The sequence below is a fragment of the Podarcis raffonei genome, chromosome 2, assembly GCF_027172205.1.
Source record: "Podarcis raffonei isolate rPodRaf1 chromosome 2, rPodRaf1.pri, whole genome shotgun sequence".
NCBI lineage: Eukaryota > Metazoa > Chordata > Lepidosauria > Squamata > Lacertidae > Podarcis > Podarcis raffonei.
Genome location: NC_070603.1, coordinates 125,745,103 through 125,759,538, shown reverse-complemented (window position 1 = coordinate 125,759,538; position 14,436 = coordinate 125,745,103). Strand labels below are relative to the sequence as shown.

The window sequence follows — 14,436 nt, the reverse complement described above, 5'->3', positions numbered from 1 at the left end:
GAACAGCTCTTACTGTCAGGAAGTTCTTCCTAATGTTTAGGTGGAATCTTCTTTCTTGTAGTTTGTATCCATTGCTCCGTGTCCGCTTCTCTGGAGCAGCAGAAAACAACCTTTCTCCCTCCTCCTTTCTCCAAGGACCTCCTTTCTCCAAGGACCTTCCGCCCTCCTCTTCCTAACCTGCCTGCCGTCGTGCGTTCGGGCTTCATTTTTTAAAGGAAATTTGTTGACACAAAAATAAAGGGCAAAATGCCTTCGGACGCGCTTTGTGGTTTCTCTCTTTGCCTTCGGGTTCCTTGCCGCCCAGGGCTGCCCACTCTGACCGGCAGCCGATTCTGACTCCAGAATTCCAGGCGAGTTTTGTGCTTTCGGCAGCCCTGCTTGGAGATGCCACCGGCAGGATTTGAACCCAGAACCTCCCAGTGCTCTAACCACTGAGCTACGGAGGCCTCCACCCCACCCTCAACCAACTGCATCCTGCTGCCTTTCCTAAGCAGAAGGGGTTTTTTTAAAAGGAGTCCCAGAGCCGTTTCCGGAACCAAACGGGCAGCTCAGCTTTTAAAATATTCTTTTTTTGGGGGGGAGAAATGCTCCTTTGCGGCTGCTAAGCTCACAAGCACCGAGTGTGTGTTGAGGTCTGTGATAGAGTTTGAACCCGGGGCCTTCGTTCTGCAGTGCAAGCAGGTGTCCTGTCCCTGAGCCACAGGGCTGCGTCCCTGCCGGACCCTTCGCTCTTCCAAGCAGGTGTCCAACACAGCTGCCTTTACAAATCATTGCAGAGTTAAACTGCAGTTTTCCACACCTTAACACAGCATTTGGGGTAAAGGTAAAGGGACCCCTGACCATTAATCATAGAATAGAATCATAGAATCATAGAGTTGGAAGAGACCACAAGGGCCATCGAGTCCAACCCCCTGCCAAGCAGGAAACCCCATCAGAGCACTCCTGACATACGGTTGTCAAGCCTCTGCTTAAAGACCTCCAAAGAAGGAGACTCCACCACACTCCTTGGCAGCAAATTCCACTGTCGAACATTAGGTCCAGTCGTGACCGACTCTGGGGTTGCGGCGCTCATCTCGCTTTACTGGCCGAGGGAGCCGGCATACAGCTTCTGGGTCATGTGGCCAGCAGGACTAAGCCGCTTCTGGCGAACCAGAGCAGGACACGGAAACGGCGTTTACCTTCCCGCCGGAACGGTACCTATTTATCTACTTGCACTTGGACGTGCTTTCGAACTGCTAGGTTGGCAGGAGCAGGGACCAGACAAAGGGCGCTCACCCCATCGCGGGGATTCGAACCGCCAACCTTCTGATCGGCAAGTCCTAGGCTCTGTGGTTTAACCCACAGCGCCACCCATGTGGGGACACACACAAAAAGGGACTCGTCACCTGTGTTCTGTTGTTATTGATCTGGCTATACCTCTTAGTTTGTGGCAACAAAACACCCCTGGTCTTTTTGGAGTAGTGAGCACAGGAAGGAAAAAAAAATCCAGTTCCTTGAGATCTAGCAACTTGAGATTTCCCAGGGTTTGCCAGAGGCCCTAGAGAGAGAAGGGGTGAGGAGGGCCCTTTGCTCAAAACCTCACACGGCAGATACCTGCCGGATTACGAGGAAGGGCCAGGGGCTCCAACCGCCCAGGTAAGGCAGGCTTTCAAGGGAGATACACCAAGGTGGCAAGTTCCAGCCCCTTAAGGAACAGCTGCATATTCCTGCATTGCGCGGGGTTGGGCTAGATGACCTCTGGGGTTCCCTTCCAGGTCCACAACTGAGGTCAGAAGTAATGCCAGGCTCCTCTCTTAACGGGTTAACTAAATTACATTTCATGTATTATTAGAGCCACCTGGCATGGATGCTTTAGCTGATACTCCTGCATTGCACGGGGTGGGACTAGAGGACCTCTGGGGTTCACTTGCAGACCTACAATTTTGGGATTGTGGGGTCTGCATGCCCACCTGGCCCTGCCCCACCTCCTAGTGAGTGAGAGAGAGAGAGAGAGAGAGAGAGAGAGAGAGAGAGAGAGGCTCCAGTCTTTCAAAGAGGCTAAAAAAACTCCTTGATGAATTAAATTCCACAAAAAGGGGGGGAGGGAGATAACAGCTGTAAAAAGGCCAGAGAGAAATATCTGGTCCAAGCAGCAGCAGCAGCAGCAGCACCCCATCTTGCCCCCCACCATTGCAAGGCGCCCCCCCCAATCATCCCTGCTCAGGGAGGGGGCACCCGTCCTTTGGGGAAGCCAAAACAGAGAGGGTTGGGATGCCATCGCGCTCCCCCACCCCCAGCCTTCTTTGGGGGGGCATCAGTCCTTTCTGGGGGGGGGCTAAGTGTGCCGGAAGCGATGGGAGTGGGGGGGGGAGCAGTTTCAGCCATTTCGGCACCCCCCCACCCCTTGCAAAGCGCTTTCATCTCCGTCCTCCTCCTCGTCTTCCTCGTCTGAGTCCCCGTGGCGGGGGGGGCATGCCGGTGCCCCCCTCTTTTGCTGTTAGCCCAACAGTCTTGTGGGGGGGGTCTCGGCCCTCATTTCTGCTCCTTGGTGGGGGCATAGTACAGCTCAAGGGGCTTGCTCAACTTCCAGTACTTCTCGTTCACCAGCTCCAAAGTGACGGATCCGTTCAGGGTCTGCGGGAAAAAGGAGAAGCAGCGGCGTTGGGAGTGCAGAAGAGAAGCCCCCCCCCTTCTGCCCCCTTTCACCACAGACTGGCAGGGGGGCTATCAACGTTTCTCTTTTTTAAAGGGAAATTCCTTTATACTGAATAGGATTCCTCGCAAGGAAAGGGAAAAGCGGCCAGCTATGGCTATCAGCTTGCAGTGGGGCAGGCTGTTTCCCCGCAGAAACATTTGTTTTTTATTTTCTTTATTAACTCTGCATGCTGCCCTGTGCCTGCAGATCTGGGGGGGTGGGGTTTCGCAACATAATGAGATTGGCGAAATGTAATTATCATGGGCAAGATGGAGAGATATAAAGCATGGATTTTATGGGATAATATGCAGTTAGAAAGGTTGGCAAAAGGACCCAGGGAATTCAGAGAAATCTCTAAATATGGATATGTGTTTTGTAATGTTCTAATTCTGCAAATAAAAATTATTTCCCACCACCAAAATAAAGAGATTGGCAAAATATGAGATTCCCCCATCTGCACTGGCAACCCGCCGGCGGCTGAACAGAAAACTGCTTAGGCAAACGTTCGGCCTCACCTGGAGCTTCTTGTATATACCGTATTTTTCGCTCTATAGGATGCACTTTTCCCCCTCCAAAAATGAAGGGGAAATGTGTGTGCGTCCTATGGGGCGAATGCAGGGGGGAGGCAGGCAGGAAAAGCCCCCAAAAGCCGCACACAAGCTCCGCGCGGCTCTTGCGGGCTTTTCCATGGCTAGTCAGTCCCTTCTCCCTCCTCGTAGAAAAGCCCACAGGAGCCGCGCGCTCCTTAAAGGGTGCGCGGCTCCTGTGGGCTTTTGTGGGAGGTGGGGGTATTGCCATAGCCGCGCGCCACCTCTCCAGCCGGGAGAGGGTGCGAGGGGCTATAGAAGCCATAGCCCTGGGCTTCCCCGCCAGCCCCAAAGAGCAGGTCGAAAGGAACCTGAAGCCTGGAGAGCGAGAGGGGTCGGCGCACTCACACACTCGCTCTCCAGGCTTCCCAGGTAGCCGCCTGAAGGCGGCTGAACGCACCTTGAACGGCACCTTGTTTTAGAGGGGGAAAACAAGGGGGGGATTCTCCCCCTCTCTGCGCAGCGTCCCTTCAGCTAAGCGGGAGGAGAAATGGAAGGGGCTCAGTTTCTCCTCTCGCTTCGCTGAAGGGGCGCTGGGCAGAGAGGAGGAGATTTCCCCCCCCCTGTTCTCCCCCTCTAAAACAAGGTGCGTCCTATAGAGCGAAAAATACGGTATATCTCATATGAAACAATGAAAACCGAATTAGTCTAATTAATAATCATAATAATAATAAATGGAGTGAAAGAGGAGAGAAAGACAAAAAGGAAAAAAGGAAAATGATAAAAATAAAATAAAGATAGAAATAAGATAAAAATAAAGATAAAAATAAAATAAGCCTACAGCTTCCTTTTCCTTTTTGTCTTTTAACCCCATTACTTTTTACACTTTATGTGGACCTGGGACAACTCGGTGGGTAGAGCAAGAGACTCTGAATCTCAGGGTTCTGGGTTCGAGTGCCGTGCTGGGCAAATGGCAGCAGGTTGGGCTAGATGACCCTTGACAGTGCAAACGACCTTTGCAGCCCCCGTTTATTTTAAGGCTCGGACGGAGCCGTCCTCCCGTCGTGGGTTTGAACAACGCGCCATTTGATCTTTACCCCAGCAAACAGCTTAGAAGCCCTTTCAGTAGGTGAACAGTATATGGATTAACTGCGAAATATATTTCTATGCTCTTATTGCATCGTATCAAATAAAGTAGCCCGTCTAGGAGAAGGAAAACCCTGATCCTGAGACCCCCCCCCAAAAAAAGCTCCTCCCCCAGGGAAGCTCAACCAGCCCAGCCAGGCAGCAACCGGTTCCGTCTCAGGGTCTCGAACCCAGAACCCCTCTACCTCCTCATCAATGTCCGGCACGCCCCCCCCCCCGCCCGGCTGTTACCGTGAAGGCCCCCCCGGCCGTGGTGATGTAGATGGTGTACTGCTTCTCGCTGACGTCCTCCAGGGCGGGGGCTTCTGACCCGGCCCCCGGAGCCTCTTCCAGGGCGATGCGCAGGGCCAGGTATTTGGAGAGGTGGTCCACCGTGGCGTTGGCCGTGGTCTTGACGTACCTGGCAGGGAGGGAGAGGCAGAGTTAGGGGAGGAAGTTGTGGGGTGGAGTGGGGGGGTCTTAGGACTCGGCGGTGGGCTCCCCTTCCTTGGAGATGCTGGAACAAGAGGCTGGGCTGTGGGTTGGACTGGATAATAATAATAATAATAATAATAATAATAATAATAATAATAATTTATTATTTATACCTGTTGCAGGAATTCATGTATAGGTTGGGGGGGGTTGCCCCTCCAGCAGATCTCATGCACATGCAGCCCACTACCAAAACCAGCACCATCACTTTTGTGACTTTTGTGACGTGTCCCCACAAAACACTTTGCCACAGTTTCTTCCTATCTATTCAAAGGGCCTTTGCTGCATGATACCAAATCTAAGAATTCGATGATAAATGTATCTGTGTACTGGCTCACTGGGAAAACTTCAGAAATTCATCTAGACATATGAGCTCAGCTCCTCAGCAGCCCCTCTGCCTGAGGGAGAATCCCTGGCCTCCTGGTACCTGAGTGCCAGACAGGTAGCCGTTCCAGAAATAACAAACCCAGATGAAGAGAAAAGGGTGTGATGAACTTGGCCGGGAACAGGGAAAAGTAAATATATTTTTTGTTACACTGGATGGGTGTTTGGTGGAGGGCAAGGGGAACCATGGGGCAGGGTCCAGGGTGCTCTGATTCCTGCCACCAGACCTCCCCTTTCATGATGTAACCGTGACGTATGAGTGATGTAGTTTTTTTTGGGGGGTAACATGGGGATTAAAAGATAAAGGGACCCCTGACTGTTAGGTCCAGTCGTGGCCGACTCTGGGGTTGCGGCGCTCATCTCGCTTTATTGGCCGAGGGAGCCAGCGTACAGCTCCCGGGTCACGTGGCCAGCATGACTAAGCCGCTTCTGGCGAACCAGAGCAGCGCACGGAAACGCCGTTTACCTTCCCGCCGGAACGGTACCTATTTATCTACTTGCACTTTGACGTGCTTTCAAACTGCTAGGTTGGCAGGAGCAGGGACCGAGCAATGAGAGCTCACCCCGTCGCGGGGATTCGAACTGCCGACCTTCTGATCGGCAAGTCTTAGGCTCTGTGGTTTAACCCACAGCGCCACCTGTGTCCCCCTAGACATGGGGATCAGCAGCTAATAAAAGTTTGGGTTCTCTTTTGTTGGGGGCTTCCATCTTGTTCCACCTGGTGGCAGGTGGGAGTCCTGTCGCGACAGTCTTCAATCAAGACCAAGCCTCCTGGCTGATCTTTTGCTCTGCTATTCCCGGCTGGTGTCCTTGTTTTTTGCCGTCGGATTTCCCCACCCATCTGGCGGGGGTTCCCCAGTCGCCGGGATAACCCCCGGGGGTCCCTTCCAGCCCAACGACCCCCCGGCAACCTTCCCCAGCGCCCAAGGTGGCCTCCCACTGGGGTGGGTGTGCTTGTGAGCCCCCCTGGACGGGTCAAGAGGGTCCCCACTGCCCCCCGCTCACCTGGTCTGGGCATAGGCTCCCTTCTCCACCAGGACGGGGTGAGGCTGGAAGACCAGCTCAATCTCGCTGCTGCCGGGCTCGGCTCCTGGCTCGGGGCTCCGGCGGCCCCCCTCGTGCGAGGTCTCCGGCTCGGCGCACGACTCATCCGAGGCCCGTGAGCGCTTGCAGCTGGGCCCGGCCTCGATCTGGCTGGGGGCCGAGGCGTTGCTGAGGTGGGAGCGGCTGTCGCAGTTGTCCTCCGCCCCGCTGAAGGTGGTGTTGTCCGACTCTTGGGGGTGCTTCCGGGCACGCTGCCCCCTGGAGGCGGGAGGAAAGAGGCGGGAGCGTCACCACCACCCCCTGGATCGGCAGGGCAAGCCCACCAGCCGAATAACACTAGCAAAAGCTCCAGCGGAACTCCCTGCCTCATGATTCCATTGTACAGTTATGGTTATGTTCGTTTCTATCCTGCCTCTTTCCCTTCCAGGGGACTCATGGCAGCTCAAACCTGAAGCAGAAAGCGCTAAAAAAACATTGGGGTGGGAGAGCAGCCATTAAAAAACAATGAAGCATTAACAAGATAAATATATGGTCTATTAAAGGACGCAGGTTTATAGGATTCCCCAAAGCCGGTTGGAAGAAGAAAGTATGGCAAAAGGACAACAAGGTTTTCTATTGCATATTATTAATCTTGCATTATTATTAATTATATGTATTTTTCTTCCCCAGACTGGACTCAGGGCAGCTTAAAGATAAGATAGAAACAGCTGAAAAACATATAAAAGGCAGTAGAGAAAAAGCTATGAAATGCACACGCGCACACACACACACACACACACACGAGATTAAGAACACAGGTAATTACAATCAAAACATCACCACATCTACCGGCTTACAACGCCTTTAAAGAAATCTATGAATACTTATTACTGCTGCTGCTGTTGCTAGCTGACATTCCTGTATCGAAGGGGGTCAGACTAGATGAACCCTGGTGTGCCTTCTAAGTCTACCATCCCATGATTCTACATGTCTGGGTAATAATAATAATAATAATAATAATAATAATAATAATAAATCCTCTATTATTAGATTTACTAAGCACCTCCTTTCAGCACTAGATCCCAGGGAAAGTGGCCTCAGCAGAAAAATATTAAAATCAAGCCATTTGCAGTCAGAAGAGAAGAAGTCGAGTTTCTTGAAAACACACCTAATAATCTTCACTCCAGACACCCTGGGAATTGTTTTCTCTGGAGGATATACTTATGCATTTATGAACGTGAACAAAGAAATAATCTGCACGGCATTTAAAAAAATAATCCCCTATGGCAATTGCTGAAATTTGCGTGTCTTTTGCTTTTAGTCTCTCTTTTCATAATATTATTGTCAGCTTTACCTGGTTTACTCCCTGCCACTGGTTTTTTATTTTTAGTGAAAATACTATTGCATGAAGAGACTTTTATTCATTAAGCAGCACATAGATCCTGCTAAATGAAATTAAATATATGCCCCCCCATCTACTCTGCCATCCTGCCAGCAGCTGGCTTCAGCATCTGCCTGCAGTGTGTCAACCTCAAAATCAGGTGGGGTTGCTTTTAAATTATTCCGGATGTCTGAAATGCTGAATTGTTTCTACACGTTTATTTATGGCGTTTTAATCGGAATGGTTTTTGCCGTTCTGATCCCTCTGCCCCACCCTCTGGAGCTCCTTTCGGAAGATATAAATGGTAAACGAAATAAATAAATAAACGAGCTTGCAAATTCCATCCGTTTCTGTAAAAAAAAGGGGGGAGCTTCCAGCTGCTTTTGGATTCCTATAGAATCATGGAATTGTAGAGTTGGAAGGGACCCAGAAGGTCATCTACGCCAACCCCCTATAAAGCAGGGATCTCAACACACAGCCACCCCCCAATCCAATCTGAAACCAAACTGGACCCTGTTTAGCTTTCCAAATGTGCCAGTAGATTTTGTAAAAGCAGAATGAATTATTATTATTATTATTATTATTATTATTATTATTATTATTATTTTTATTTGTTTATTTATTTATTTTATTTTATTTATTTATACATACATACATACATACCCTGCGCACTCTGGGCGGCTTCGAACAAAACACTAAAATACAATAACCTATTAAACATTAAAAGTTTCCCTAAGCAGGGCTGCCTTCAGATGTCTTCTAAAAGTCTGGCAGTTGTTATTCTCTTTGACATCTGGTGGGAGGGCGTTCCACAGGGCGGGCGCCACCACCGAGAAGGCCCTCTGCCTGGTTCCCTGTAACTTGGCTTCTCGCAGGGAGGGAACCGCCAGAAGGCCCTCGGAGCTGGACCTCAGCGCCCGGGCAGAACGATGGGGGTGGAGACGCTCCTTCAGGTATACTGGACTGAGGCTGTTTAGGGCTTTAAAGGTCAGCACCAACACTGAATTGTGCTCGGAAATGTACTGGGAGCCAATGTAGGTCTTTCAAGACTGGTGTTGTTATGTGGTCTTGGCTGCTCCCACTCACCAGTCTAGCTGCCACATTCTGGATTAGTTGCAGTTTTCGGGTCACCTTCAAAGGTAGCCCCACATAGAGTGCATGGCAGTAGTCCAAGCGGGAGATAACCAGAGCATGCACCACTCTGGCGAGGCAGTCTGCGGGCAGATAGGGTCTCATCCTGCATACCAGGTAGAGCTGGTAAACAGCTGCCCTGGGCACAGAATTGACCTGCATCCCCATGGACAGCTGTGAGTCCAAAATGACTCCCAGGCTGCGCACCTGGTCCTTCAGGGGCACAGTTACCCTATTCAGGAACAGGGAATCCCCCACACCACCCGCCCCCTGTCCCCCAAAAACAATACTTCTGTCTTGTCAGGATTCAACCTCAATCTGTTGGCTGCCATCCATCCTCCATCCGCCTCCAGACATGTGGTCCCAAATAACAAGGTTGTGCTGGGAAGACCCAGAGGAGATCCGAAAGGGATCTGGCTGCGAATCTCGAGAGGACGTGGACCTCTCTCGGGGTCAGGGCGGGAGACCTCCCCCCCCCCCAGCCTGAGCCCCCGTACCTGTTCATGGCCTGCATCTTGAGCCCCTCCTCCATGCTGCTGCGCAGGGCCTGCTGGTTGTGCAGGCGGTTGAGCTTGGCCAGGACGCGGTCTTGGTGCGCCTCGTACTCGTCCCGGCTGGGGTAGATCTTGGAGATGAGGGCGTCAAAGTTCGGGTCGGGGCGCAGGGAGCGCTTGGAGACCAGCTTCTTGCGGCAGGTTGGGCACTCCTTGTTCCTGAGGCGGAGGAAACCGGGAAACGGAAATCAAGGTGCGGGCCGAGCGCGAAGAAGCAGCAGGAAAGGGTTGCGGGGCTGCAGCGCTTGAAACTCCCTGCTTCAGGGAGGGTAGGACTCAAACCGTGGCTTCAAGTTACAAGAAAGGGGATTTTTTTCTTTTCTTTTTTTCCTTTCTCCTTCTGCGTTGGAACTCCTACCTGGGGACTTCCCCTGGCTTTTTTCTGGCCCATGTAGGACCAGTCTGGATAGTTAGCTTTGGTGAAGACTTCACCTTTTTATCCCCCCAAAAGTTTTTGATTGCGTTCCACTGAAATGCGGCTGCATTTTAATGTTTTAATGTTGTATTTTAATTTTGTTTTTTAAACTGTATTCTAATCAATTATTTTTATATTTGGTGTTAGCCGCCCTGAGCCCGGTCTTGGCTGGGGAGAGTGGGGTATAAATAAAATTACTATTATTATTATTATGCAACATCAGGAAAAAACTTTCTGGCAGTAAGAGCTGCTGCTCCCATTGCCGCGTGAGTGAGATGAATAAACACCCGGCAATAAAAGATAATGGGAGAGGATTTACCCCAGCAAACTATTTGTCAAAATTACAAATACCCAAATACAGACGGTCATTTACCCTCGCTAGATTCAACGTGCTGCCATCTGCCTTATTGCAGGGCAGATTCGAGGGTAAACCATAATACGCGGAACGAGTCTGCCCCTGCGGCTGGATGGAGGTAGAAACTGTCTCTCATGCCTTGTTACGCTGCTGTTTCTACGGGGAGATACGCTTGGTATTTATGCAAAAATCTCCAAATGAATCCGAACTTCAATGTCTAAAATCCCTGGTAAGGGACAAGGATCCTGAGGTCACGTTAAGGGTGGCCAAATTCTGTGCGATTGCCATAAAACTTGGGGAACAAGCTGTACTATCATAATAATTAAGGCCTTAAATGATAATTTTATCTTATATGTTAGTGACTAAGTTTTAATTTGCAGTGGACGCTCGGGTTGCGAACGCAATCCGTGCGGGATGCATGTTCGCAACCTGCAGTGGCGCGTCTTGCGCATGCACGGGTTGCAATTCGGGGGTTCTGTGCATGCGCAAAGCACAATTTAGCGCTTCTGCGCAGGTGCGACCCCCGAAACCTGGAAGTAACCCGTTCCAGTACATCCAAGTTTTTTCTGTAACCTGAAAAAACACAGCCTGAAGTATCTGTAACCCAAGGTATGACTGTATATATATTTTTAACTGTTGCTTCAAGAGAAATGCAACTGTCAGTCACGGATTTCGGACCAGGTACCCATTTGTAGTCGGGACAGATTCGCGAGTAGCCCCGGACAGCTTGGGACCAGCTCACTTGCGGGAACTCGGGACGGGCTTTTCTGGGACCTGCCTCTCTGCCAGCCCCCGGGCCCCACGCACCCGCTCCGCAGGGCCGTCACGATGCAGTCGGAGCAGAACCGGTGCAGGCACTCCTTGGTGGTCATGGTGTGCTTCAGCATGTCGAGGCAGATGGGGCACATCAGCTCGCTGTGGAGGCTTCGTGGGGAGACGGCAATCTCCGTCCCGTCCATTACGGCCTCCTGAAAAAGAGAGCGCTTCCTCACTGAGCTTCCAGGGAGCAAAATGGGAGCGTGGCCGGCCTTGCAGTGGGTTGAGCTAGATGACCGCTGGCGTCCCCCTCCCAGCTCAACAATTCTACAATTCTTTGACCGCCTGTCAGCGATGCTTCAGCTGAGATTCCAAACTTACGATTCTGTGATTCCAGAAGCCCACCGGCAACCACCCTGGTTTTTTTGCTGCAAAAGCTTGAGAATCTTTATTATTATGAATCTATTCATTCTAAAGCATTTGTGAACCGCTTGATTTAATGCTTCCAAAATCTCCAGGCAGTGGACAGCATGGAAACGATCAGCACGAGCACAAAAATGCATGGGAGAATGAGTAAACAATAAACAAAAAAACAGCAGTGTGGAGAGAAATCAATAAAAACAAAGGACTTGGACAAGTCAGAAAGTCTTGGTTGATTTCCTACACACAAACGCCCAGGACAGCATACAACTTATGTAGAAACTCTTAAAGGTAAGAAGGAATGGAACTTCTTAGCAGGAAGCACATTAGCGCAAGATGCCCTTCCAATTGTGTTTTTTCCTCTAGCAAAGTACAAATAAATAACTAAAAGGAAACAAACTGAAGGCAATTAAGAAAAATAAATTACAAAAACTCCCACCAACACAGCTACCTAATTTGTGATCCCTTAAATCTGGGACCTGGAGAGAGACTTAGAAGATCTTCCCACCAGACCCGGATATTTGAGGGGCGGGGAAGATCAAGAGAAAGGGTGTTCTTTCAAGGTCCCTTGCAGCCCCTGCCCCAAACCCAGGCCCACCCCCCTGGCGTCAGGCCTGCTCCTCTTCCTCACCTGCGGCGTCCGGTGAAGTTCATACAGGCTAAGCTCCCAGGTCTTGCTGGCACTCTGCACGTTGGCCGGCGTCGCCATGGCGGGCTGCGGGTTCGAGGCAGGAAAGAGAAGCGCTGTTTAAATTCTCAGAGAACCGTCGGGTCGGAAGGGGTCCCGAGGGTCATCCAATCCAACCCCGGCACTGCGAGAGCCCAGCCCCGTCCATTCTCCCAGGGGCCAAACTTGAAAAAGCCCAGAAGTGGAAGGGAGCTGAGTGCAAAAGCAGCACCAGCGCACAGGGATGGGAATGTACCAAGCCGGGCACAGGGGGGATTGCCAGTCTGGCAGCACCTCTGGGTTTCTTTGGGGGGGTTGCTCCCACAATATTGATCTTTTTTAAACTGGAGATGCAAGCAGGGTTTGAGCCTGGGGTGTTTGTGTGTGTGCACAGCAGCATTCTCCAGTCGCAGACCACAAAGGGGCTTACCCCTAACCCCTTGGTCCTCCGTACATGCTCAGAGGCACTGCTCCTCCTCGTTTATAAAGGAGTGTTAATCTCTTGCTACTCCCACTTTTGGAAAGTCTCAGATTAGCGCTGCTCATTCTTCTGTTTGGCAGATCTCAGAGCTGTGGGTTCGAGCCCCACGTCGGACAAAAAAAAACCCCTGCGTTACAGGGGGTTGGACTAGATGACCCTCAGGATCCCTTCCAGCTATACCGTTCCATGATTCTGGGATGATGTTATTAATTTCTGCGCAAAGCATCCTGAGGTTGCTGCTGCCGCCGTTCTGTCTGCAGATCAAGCGGCAACGAACTCTTGTGATAGGTCTGCATATAAGAGATAAGCGCGCGCACTCGGGCTCTGCACGTGCTCAGGGGTAACCCCCTCGACGGGACTGGGGGAGGCTGTTCCGCGGGAAGATTGGGAGCTGCACTCTGCACGTGCTCAGAGACCCCCAGTCAAAGGGGGTGGAGAAACCAAACCAGCCCCGGATCGGAGCAGCGTTGCAGCCCAGGGGCTCCGGGGCTGGAAGGGAGGCGCGCTCGGCTCTCCTTTGGGGCAGGACGGGGGCGTCCCCCAGGCCCCTCCGCCCCCGCCCCCCAGGGAGGGGCTCCGGGGCTCCCTCTGCCCCCCCACTCCGGGAGGGGGATCCCCCTACCTGCTGGGACCCCCGGGATCCCCGGAGGCGCCTCTCCGTCTCCTTCTCCGTCTTCCTCCTCCTTCTCCTCCTCCGGAGGCGGGAGAGGGTGGGAACCTCCGAGGCCGCGTCACTTCCTCTCCCCGCCCCCGCGGTGACGTCACAGAGCACAGAAAGAGAGAAGGGGGTCTCCCCACCCCCCGCCTCCCCCGCCCGCGCGCGGGGCAGGCAGGCAGGCGGCTGCTCGTCCGGTGCAGCCCGGGAGCTGCACCGGTTGGGTGGCTGGCTGGGGGCAGAAAGGGGCCAGAAGAGAGGAAGGAGGGCACACAGCCCGCCCCCCACTTCAATGGGGCGGACCCCCCACCCCCAAGACAGCTTCCCCGGGTGGACAGCAGCCTGCGCCGGTGATGGATCCGTCCCGGGTCACTTGGGGCAGATTTAAAGCGACGCTTTTCATTGGATCGCAGAATCGTGGAGTTGCGTGGGACCCCTAGGGGTCATCCATCCCAACCCCCCGCGACCCGATCTCCCCCTGCCTCCTCCTGCTTCCTTTTCCGCTCGATTTGTGACTCAGCCTCCGGGCGGCTCGCCGGAAATATTTACAGGACCGGCGAAAAGGATGGAGAAGCCTTGAGCATAATCAGAAGCAGAAGAGATGTGCTTTGACTTATTTTTACTTAATTACTGATGTGCTTGCGATTTATTTAGGAAAACCCACAAACCGCTAGACTGCGGAAAACCTCAAAGCGGCTTACAGGAAAAGACCATAAGATTATCAATTTTAAAACACGTATTCTTTATTGGAAAAATAAAAAGCACGTAATTACAATCTTGCACAGAGTCAGATCAGACACAAAAAAAGAAGGAAAAAAATTTATCAATAAGGTTAATGAGATGATCAACGAAGTTAATCAACTGTGACAAGTTGGCAGTTTTGAAAAGTTGAAATAACAGTCGACCAAAAACAGATGTAAGACTTATTTGGGGCGGGGGCGGGTTTTTGGGTTGTTTCTGTTTTTATTTTGATTATTTGGTAATTTTATCCTCTGAACTGCCCTGATACCTGCAGGTACCAATAACAAACTTTAGTTGGTCTCTAAGGTGCTACTGGAAAGATATATTTTTTATTTTGTTTCGACTACGGCAGACCAACGCGGCTGCCCACCTGCAACTAATAATAATAATACCTCCTTTTTAAATATCTGGGCAGGCTTGCCTGAATTTTTGCCTGAATTTGGACGGCCGTCTCTCAAGGAACCCTGTTCAGGGAAGTTTTTGATGTGTGACATTTTGATGCATTTTTAATCCTTGTTGGAAGCCGCCCAGAGCAGCTATTATTATTATTATTATTATTATTATTATTATTATTAAAACTTTATTCCAAAACCGAAAAAGAATTACAAACATCAGATTCAAAATCCACATTCCTTTTGTAACATAAGCCTATTAC

At 51.2% G+C, this 14,436-nt stretch overlaps 1 protein-coding gene across 1 annotated transcript; it reads right to left on the bottom strand.

The window, feature by feature from the left end:
* Nucleotides 1-2,024: 2,024 nt before the first annotated feature.
* RING1 (ring finger protein 1) lies at nucleotides 2,025-13,122 on the bottom strand. The gene is made up of 7 exons (XM_053378733.1): nucleotides 13,008-13,122; nucleotides 11,869-11,952; nucleotides 10,869-11,029; nucleotides 9,235-9,450; nucleotides 6,208-6,504; nucleotides 4,579-4,747; nucleotides 2,025-2,613 (listed from the first exon to the last, which is right to left on the bottom strand). The coding sequence occupies exons 2-7, from the start codon at nucleotides 11,944-11,946 to the stop codon at nucleotides 2,512-2,514; spliced, it is 1,023 nt and encodes a 340-aa protein (XP_053234708.1). The 5' UTR covers nucleotides 11,947-11,952; nucleotides 13,008-13,122; the 3' UTR covers nucleotides 2,025-2,511.
* Between the last annotated feature and the right edge of the window lie 1,314 nt (nucleotides 13,123-14,436).